At 36.3% G+C, this 9,775-nt stretch overlaps 1 protein-coding gene across 1 annotated transcript in view; it reads right to left on the minus strand.

Annotated features, from left to right (window-relative positions):
* The window catches only part of SPATA1 (spermatogenesis associated 1), a 57,493-nt gene extending 47,732 nt beyond the window's left edge, over positions 1–9,761 (minus strand). Inside the window, 2 exon segments of the mRNA XM_078451746.2 lie at positions 533–706; positions 9,651–9,761. Coding sequence (XP_078307872.2) covers positions 533–634 — 102 coding nt within the window. The 5' untranslated portion in view covers positions 635–706; positions 9,651–9,761.
* Positions 9,762–9,775: the final 14 nt, after the last annotated feature.

Here is a 9,775-nt window from a genome sequence, read left to right on the forward strand (position 1 = left end):
TCTGCCTACCAGCAAAAGGTTCCAGTTGAGATTCATGGTCCTGAATTTAAAGTGAGAACAATGTTCATGTTGGTATATTTTTCTCCAGCCACATTCTATTGTAGGCATAGGTATAGCATAGGTGAAGAATTAGATTAACCAGGGTTTTTGTTTTGCCAAGCAGTATAATGAAATGAGAGAGGGCCAAGGAGTCAAAAGTATCAGAAAGAGAGTAATCCAGATCGTTCTATGGTATTTAAACTGTGGAGGGCATCAAAAGGTGATGAATAAGACAAACAGACAAACAAAAACAAAAAACAGGTGATAGGATCAATGCACTGGGAACCCAATAAAATCAGAGTACTTAGAGGAAATGAACTACAGATAAAAGAACTGGGATAAAATAATTGTAATCAGACAATGGGATACACAGTGGAGTTAATATCTAATACTTTATATAATCCATATTTTGCTTTCTCAGAACTTTTCAAAAACAATATTAAGCAAGCTTTTCTTATATTTTCTTATATTTTAGTTTACAAGATTTTCTTACCTCTGATGAAGAAGGTCGGCTTGGACTGAGGGACATATTCACCAGTGTCTGAATAGGGTGATTATCAGTTGGAATTTTGTGGGGTGTTTTACCTTTCTTCATTTAAGTAGTATATGTAAAGGTTATAACAGATTTTTGACTTGTTTAAGATAGCATTCCACTCAATTCTGGTCTCTGATTCATTCAAAAAGTGAAAAGAAAAACACAAAAGGCTTTAAAATACACTGAAAATGAAAACTTAGGAATGTACACAATCTCATAATTTAAAAAGACCTATTACTAGTAAGTCTGTGTGTGTGTATATACATATATATACACATCTATATATGTATACATATATATATATATATCTTCAATACAACTAAATAAATTGTTAAATTACATTATAAAAGACTTGTGACCAGGGCATATTTTACTATTCTAAACAATTTTCTCAAGGTTGAAAATTAAAGTTAAATATATATGGTATTTTATATAAAGTAGAAATATGTTTCTGGAAGTATAAAGACTAAATTTGTGCAAATGGCTATAGAATGATGAAAACTGTTTTACCATAAACATTTCTTCCTGGGCTTGGATATCTCAAGTATAACATGAATAATTATTCCAGATGAAAATGCCAGTTTTTAAGTACTTTAAGCTATGTTTGTGTTGTTTCCTGTATTGTTCTCAGAGGATTTAAAACAGTTTACAAGAATCCACAATAACATTTAAATTATATAATAAAAATTGAAAAGTAAGGTAGCTGAATCACTCTAAACAGGAATTATCAAAGTAGGACAATCCTAAAGTAAACGATGTGATACCAATACCAGAACAGAAGTCTTTTCAAGATTTCAAAGCATTATACAATCTTGATTTATATTAAAACAGTAAGTGCAACAAAATTTAAAATTTCTGTTATTTGGTATTGATTACAGCTCTATGAAATCATATCAGAGACCACTAATTATTCTAATGGTATCAAAATTAAAAAATTACATCCTGGGACATAACATCTTTTAAATCAAGTTAGTTTCACATATTACTTCCTATGCAAATTTCTTACAATAATTAAAACTTAAAATGTTTTGTTATTTTAACCATCTCAAACATTATTTTAATTACATTAGTATTTTTTTTAACTATTTAGATATTTCCATTTCTATACCTACCCAAAGGCTCTTTCTGCCATTGTACTAATATCAGCCTATATTATGAACCTAAACACAACTCAGATACATATATGGTAATGTCTTTATTATATAAAAATTATTTGTAATAACCTATAAGAATTACAGTCCATGGGCATGAAAATTGCTACTGATGTGAAAACTGGGAGGCTGGGATTGTTAATTTCTGTGCATGCATTAAAAGCTTGTCATTTTTGGGGTGCCTGGGTGGCTCAGTTGGTTAAGCTTCTGACTCTTGATTTTGGCTCAGGTCATGATCTCACGGTTCATGAGATGGAACCCAAGATGGGCTCTGCACTGACAGCACGGGCCTGTGCACATGTGCACATTCTCTCTCAAAATAAATTAACATTAAAAAAAAACCTTGACATTTCATTCAGAACAAATTTTTAATTAAGCAAACTCAAGTCATTAACCAAGACCTGCTTTAATATTGTCCTCAGGTAAACTGCCCCATTACATTATCCCTTCTAAAGGTATAGCAAAGAAGCCATATTTTGAATGATACCTCCATTTTGTCATTTCTGACTGGATCAATGCTGAAGACTAAATCCTGGACAATAAAATGGCATTGCATATAAAGATGAGACCTTAGAAATTAGAACTGGGAGAACTCAAGATTCAGAATTCTCAAAAATAGATTATCATTAGTCAATTATGGGTTTGAGAGGGAGTAAGTGCTCGTAGATATATCACCTGTCATCTTTGATCTGGTCTGTACTTTAAAGAGAACGACCTATCGTACTTTCTCTGCATTACTCCAAAAATCATTTTGGAGTAAGCAGCAGAACTAAAAATCAAGCTTAAAAATTTCTGACACTTGATGACCTGGTGTTGAGAATCCAGGGTACTGCCAGCCCAGGCCTACTTCAGCTCTAGGCATCCCACTGGGGTGGCCCCGATGCAGCATGCTACAAAACTCCCAGTCTGTGCCCACTCCAGCTCCAGCCAGCCAGCCAAAGTCACCAGGCACATGCAGTCTACACATGGATGGTTCCTATACGACACCATTCCTTCAAGACTGGGATAGATCGCTGTTTCAACTAATTCATAGAAACATACACAGAAAATGAAACAACATGAGAAGACAGAGGAATATGGTTTCAATGAGAGGAATATTTGTTTAAATGAAAACAAAACCACAGAAAGAACTAAATGAAATGAAGATAAGAAACCTATTTCATAAAGAGTTCAAAGAATGGTCAAAAAGATGCCCACCAGGCTGCAGAAAAGAGTGAATAAATCAAGTGAGTTTCAAGAAAGGGATAAAAACATTCAAAAGAACCAACCAGAGTTGAAGAATATAATAACTGAAATGAAAAATACACTAGAGGAAAACAATAACAGATATAGGGAAACAATAAGAGATTCAGTGATCTGGAAGACAGGGTAACAAAAAGTACCCAAGCTGAACAGCAAAAAGAGAAAAGAATTAAAAAAAAATTTTTTTTTAATGTTTATTTTTAAGAGACAGAGTACAAGTGGGGGAGGCGCAGAGAGAGAGAGCAAGCAAGCGAGCAGGCAGGAGAGGGGCAGAGAGAGTTACAGAATCTGAAGCAAGTTCCAGGCTCGGAGAAGTCAGCCCAGAGCCCACGCAGGGCTTGAACTCACGAACCGCAAGACCGGGACCTGAGCCGAATTTGGCGCTTAACTGACTGAGCCACCCAGGCGCCACAAGAGAACAGAATTCTTAAAAATGAGGACATCTTAAGAGAATTCTGGGACAATATCAAACATACGAACATTTGCAGTGTAGTAATCCCAGAAAGAGAAGAGAAAGGGGCAGAAAATTTATTTGAATAAATAATAGCTGAAAACTTCCTCGACCTGGGTAAGAAAACAGAGAAGTAGGCCCAGGAAGCAGAGAGAGAATCCCAAATAAGATAAACCCAAAAAGGTCCACATCAAACCCCTAATAATTAAAACATCAAAAACTAAAGATTGAGACTTTCAAATATAACAAGAGAAAAACAACTAGTTACATACAAGGAAAACCCCATAAGGCTATCTATCACCTGATTTTTCAGCAGAAACTTTGCAGGCCAGAGGGAGTGGCATGATATATTCAAAGCACTAAAAGGAAAAAAAAAAAAATACAACCAAAAATACTATATCCGGCAAGGTTATCATTCACAATTGAAGGAAAGATAGAGTCTCCCAAACAAAAATTAAAGGAGTTCATCACCACTAACCTTACAAGAAAAGTTAAAGGGACTTCTTTAAGTGGAAAAGGCCATAACTAGAAGAAAATTATAAAAGGATATAATTTCACTAATAAAAGCAAACATATAGTAAAGGTAGTCAATCATTCACTTACAAAGCTAGTATGAAGGTTAAACATCAAAAGTGGTAAAATCAATTATATGTAAAAAAAAAAAGTAGTTAAGGAAGTCACAAAATAAAAAGGTGAAAAATGTGATATCATATACATAAAACGTGAAGGGGGAAAGAGTAAAAATGTCATGCTTCTAAAATGTGTTCAAGCTTAAGCAGCCATCAACTTATCATAGACTGCTATATACTTAGGATGTTGTATATGAACTTCATAACAACAAACCAAAAGCCTGTAACAGATACACAAATATAAAGACAAAGGAGAACATTAAAGAAAGTCATCACAAGGGAAGAGATCAAGAGAAGAAGAAAGGAATAGAGAACAATAAAAACAACCAGAAAACAATGAAGAAAATTATAGTAAGTACATACCTATCGATAATTACTTCAAATGTAAATGGACTAAATGCTCCAGGTAAGATACAGCGTGACAAAACGCATATAAAAAAAAAAACAAACAAAAAAACAAAACAAAAAAAAACCCTCCAAATGCTGCCTACAAGAAACTCACTTCATACCTAAAGACACAAACTGAAAGTAAAGGGATAGAAAAAGATATTCACACAAATGAAGTGGGAAAAAAAAAAGCTAGGGTAGAAATACTTATATCAGACAAAATAGACTTTAAACAAGGACTGTAACAAGAGACAAAGAAGGGCATTATGTAATGATAAAGTGATTAATACAACAAAAGTATATAACAATTGTAAATATCTGTGCACCTAATATAGGAGTACCTATATATATAAAAGAATATGAACAGACACAAAGGCAGAAATTGACAGTTATATGATCATAGTAGGGAACTTTAACAACACCGCACTTACATCAATGGATAGATCATCCAGACAGAAAATCAACAGAGACTGGCTTTGAATTATGCATTAGACCATATGAACTTAACAGATATATACAGAACACTCCATCCCCAAACAGCAGAATATACATTCTTTTCAAGTGCATATGGAACATTCTCTAGGATTGATCATGTTAGGCCACTAAACAAGTCTCAATAAATTTAAGAAGACTGAAATAAAATCAAGCATCTTTTCTGAACACAAGAATGTGAAACTAGAAATCATTACAAAAAAAAAAAAAAGGAAAAAATACAAATGTGGAGATTTGAAAACATGTTACTAAACAACCAATAAGTCATAAATCAAATAGGAAATCAAAACCAAGAGATAAATAAAAATGGAAACACCATGGTTCAAAATTTTGGGGATGTATCAAAAGTAGTTCTAAGAGGGAAGTTTATAATGATATAGGTCTGCCTTGAGAAACAAGAAAAATCTCAAACAATCTAACCTTACACCTAAAGGAACCAGAGAAGAAAGGAAATCCTATCAGAACAGAAATAAATGAAAAAGAAAAAAAAAAAAAATCAGTGAAACTAACAGTGAGTCCTCCGAAAAGATACACAAAATTAATAAACCTGTAGCCAGATTCATCAAGAAAAAAAGGGAGAGGCCTCAATAAAATCAGAAATGAAAGAGAAATAACAAGCTTCATTACAAAAATACAATGAATTATAAGAGGCTGCTATGAGAAATTATATGCCAACAAATTGGACAACCTAGAATAAATTCATAGAAAAACATACAATCTTCCAAGATTGAATAAGAAATAAAAAATCTGAACAGGCTGATTACTAGTAACAAAATTCAGTTGGTAATCAAAAAGCTCTGGGGCACCTGGGTAGCTCAGTTGCTTAAGCATCTTGACTCTTGATTTTGGCTCAGGTCATAATCTTGAGGTTTTGAGAGTTCGAACCCCACATCAGGGCTCTGTGCTGACAGTGCAGAGCCTGCCTGGGATTCTCTCTTTCCCTCTCTCTCTGCCCCTCCGCTGTTCATGCTTACTCTCTCTCTCTTAAATTTAATAAATAAACTTTTTAAAAAAATTATTTAAAAGGGGCGCCTGGGTGGCTCAGTCGGTTAAGCGTCCGACTTCGGCTCAGGTCATGATCTCGCGGTCTGTGAGTTCGAGCCCCGCGTCAGGGTCTGTGCTGAATGCTCAGAGCCTGGAGCCTGTTTCAGATTCTGTGTCTCCCTCTCTCTCTGACCCTCCCCCATTCATGCTCTGTCTCTCTCTGTCTCAAAAATAAATAAACGTTAAAAAAAAATAAAAAAAATAAAAAATAAAAAATTATTTAAAAAACCACAACTATTAAGACTACACCAAAATAAAAAACTTTTGCACAGCAGAAGAACCATCAACAAAATGAAAAGACAACCTACTGTATGGGAGAAGATTTCTTTTTTTTTTTTTTTTTTGTAATTGACATATCTGACAAGGAGTTAATATGCAATATATATAAAGAACTCCTACAACTCTACACCAAACCCACAAAAAATCAAATTAAAAAATGGGCAGATGATCTGAATAGACATTTTTCCAAAAAAGACATATAGATGTCCAACAGACACATGAAAAGATGCTCAACATCACTAATCATCAGGGAAATGCAAATCAAAACCACAATGAGATATTTATTACCTTACACATATATAAATGGCTAGAATCAAAAAGACACGAACAAGTGTTGGCAAGGATGTGGAGAAAAGAATCCCTCATTCACTGTTGGTAGGAATGTAAGTTGGTGCAACCACTGTGGAAAGCACTATGCAGGTTCCTCAAAAATTAAAAACAGAAATACCATATGATTCAGTAATTCCACTACTGGGTACTTGCTCAAAGAAAACAAAAACATGAATTCAAAAAATATATGCACCCCTATGTTTACTGCAGTATTATTTTATAATAGCCAAGATATGGAAGCAACCCAACTGTTCATTGACAGATGAATGGATAAAGAGGTGGTTTATATAAACAATTGAATGCTACTCAGCCATAAAGAAGAATGTAGTCTTGCCCTTTGCAACAACATGAATGGAACTAGAAGGTATTAGGCTAAGTGAAATAAGTCAGACAGAGAGAGACAATCACCATATGATTTCACTTACATGTGGAACCTAAAAAACAAATGAATGAGCAAAACACCAGACCCTTAAATACAAAGAAGAAACTGATGGTTGCCAGAGGACAGTAGGGCGATGAGTGAAATAAAGGGAATTAAGAGGTACAAACTTCCAGTGATAAAATAAGTCATGGAAACAAAAAGTACAGCATAAGAATATAGCCAATAATATTGTGATAATATTGTTTGGTGAGAGATGGTGAGTATGCTGATTGTGATGAGCACTGAGTAATGTATAAAGCTGTTGAATCATTATGTTATACACCTGAAACTAATATAACATTGTATGTTAATCATACTTCAATAACCAAAAAACAATCTGATTAAAAAATGGGCAGAGGACCTGAACTCGCATTTTTTTTTAAAGACAACACACAGATGGCCAACAGACATATAAAAAGATCCTCAAAATCAATAATCACCAAGGAAACGCAAATCAAAACCACAAGGAGATCACTTCACACCCCTCAGAATGCCTAGTTTCAAAAACACAAGAAATAAAAGTGTTGGCAAGGAAGTGAAGAAAAAGGAACTCTCCTGCACTGTTGGTGGGAATGTAAATTGGTGCAGGCATTGTGGAAAACAGTATGCAGGTTCTTCAAAAATTAAAAATAGAAACACTATACCATCTAGTAATTCTGCTACCTGATATTTAGCTGCAGAAAATGAAAACACTAATTTGAAAAGATATATGCACCTCTATGTTTACTGCAGCAATATTTACAACAGCCAAGGTATGGAAGCAACCCAAGTATTCATCAATGGATGAATGTATAAAGAATATGTAGGGGCACCTGAGTGGCTCAGTCGGTTAAGCATCCAATTTCAGCTCAGGTCATGATCTCACGGTTTGTGAGTTCCAGCCCCGCGCCAGGCTCTGTGCTAACCGCTCAGAGCCTGGAGCCTGCTTCGGATTCTGTGTCTCCCCCTCTCTGTCTCTGTCCCTCCTCTGCTCACACTCCATTTCTCTCTCAAAAATAAATAACACTAAAAAGTTATAAAAAAATGAACATGCAGAATGTCATTCAGTAATTTAATATTACTCCTCTATAAAAAAGAATGAGACCTTGCCCTTTGCAACACGGATGGGCCTAAAGAATATTATGCTATGTGAAATACATCAAAGAGTGACAAATACAGTATGATTTCACTTATACGTGAAATCGAAAAAATAAATGAAGGAACAAACAAAACCGGAAAGAGACCCATATACAGAGAACTTACGGTTGCCAGAAGGAAGGAGGGTGGGGGGATGGGCACAATGGACGAAGGGTAATAGTAGGTACAAGATTCCACCTATGGAATGAATAAGTCTCTGGGATAAAAGGTACAGCGAGGAATAGAGTCAACGGTACTGTGATAGCATTGTATGGTGACAGATAGCAGCCACACTTGTGGTGAGCATAGCATAATGAATAGAGTTGTCAAATCACTGTTCTACACCTGAAACTAATGTAACATTGTGTGTCAATTATACTTCAATTAAATTTTAAAAATTCTGGATAGATTTATTACTTCATTATGAAATGGGGAAACAGTGGCTCAGCAAAGTTTAAATGGCTTTGGCTTGCAGGAGGGGGTGGGGAGAGGTGGTGGTGGAGAATACCAAGGTAAGTGGTAGAGCCAGAATTTAAACCTTGGTTTTTAACCCTAGTTATTACATCTATTGTATGAATTAAATAAACTACTAAAGCACCCTGTACATTTTTGTAAAGTGATTCAAACTGTTTAGTAAATAATGTTTTATTTGTCAATTAGAGCAAATTATATGTGGATTTTCTCACTACACAAAAAAATCTGAAATGTCTCAGTGATTAAATTATTCACGTTTATAGAAAGAAAACAGTAGTGTATTCCTTGATGTACTTTAATCGTTGAATAGGAAACACTTATTCTAAGCGCTGTGACATAACAAATAAGTTTCCATGGTTGAGACATTCATTGGCTGAGCCTATTTTGCTTGATTAGATACTACTGTTTCTCTCTCCAGCAACTCCTCTGAAGGTCAATTTCAAGCAGCAGGTAATAAGTTACCACTGAAATGCAAAACAAACTTTCCGGAAGCACAAAAAGTTGTTTTATTTTTTAAGGTATAAGCGTTAATTCCCCAAGTGAAGTGGATAACAAGATGAGACGGGTGTAATCTTCTGCAAGTACTTTGGCTTCTTCACCACCTCTTCGAGAAAACCAAGAGATGAGCGAGAGAAGCCGAATCCTGAGAAGACGCGCTTTCCCCCTAGCGAACCAGCACCCCTGCTCCCCGCCGCCCCGCTTCCCTCGGTCAGTTACGGCGACCTCCGAGCTCTAAAGAGAGCTTTGGGCCTCAGGGGGGTCTGAGGGCCGGAAACTGGCTGAAGACCGGCCGCCCCACAAACTCGGGTAGCGTTTCAGAGACGCGTCTCTAAGGAGACGGGGTGTCCATAACTCGCGCCGGCTACTTCAGGCTCCTACTCCTCGGCTGGGCCCTTCTCTTCCCACAACCTCTGCCGCCAAGGCCAACAGGAAAACTGGAACCTCTTTGTCACCTGTTCAGCAGGCCTTTTATAAACTCCTTCAAGCACCCGCCTTTCCTAACCAGTCCTTTTCAGGTTCCCCTCGAGTCTTGGCGGCTAATGAGGAGCTTTTTCTTTACCTCTCCTAAGTCGGCCTCTCGGGAGAGGAAGATGGGCGACGGGTCTCGCTGGCGTCCCGCCGCTCCTCTGCCCAAAGCGCGCTCCTCCCCTTCTCACTCCCTTCTTCCCCTCCCTCCGGCTCCGC

The sequence above is a fragment of the Panthera onca genome, chromosome C1 (assembly GCF_046562875.1).
Source record: "Panthera onca isolate mPanOnc1 chromosome C1, mPanOnc1 haplotype 2, whole genome shotgun sequence".
Classification (NCBI taxonomy): Eukaryota; Metazoa; Chordata; class Mammalia; order Carnivora; family Felidae; genus Panthera; species Panthera onca.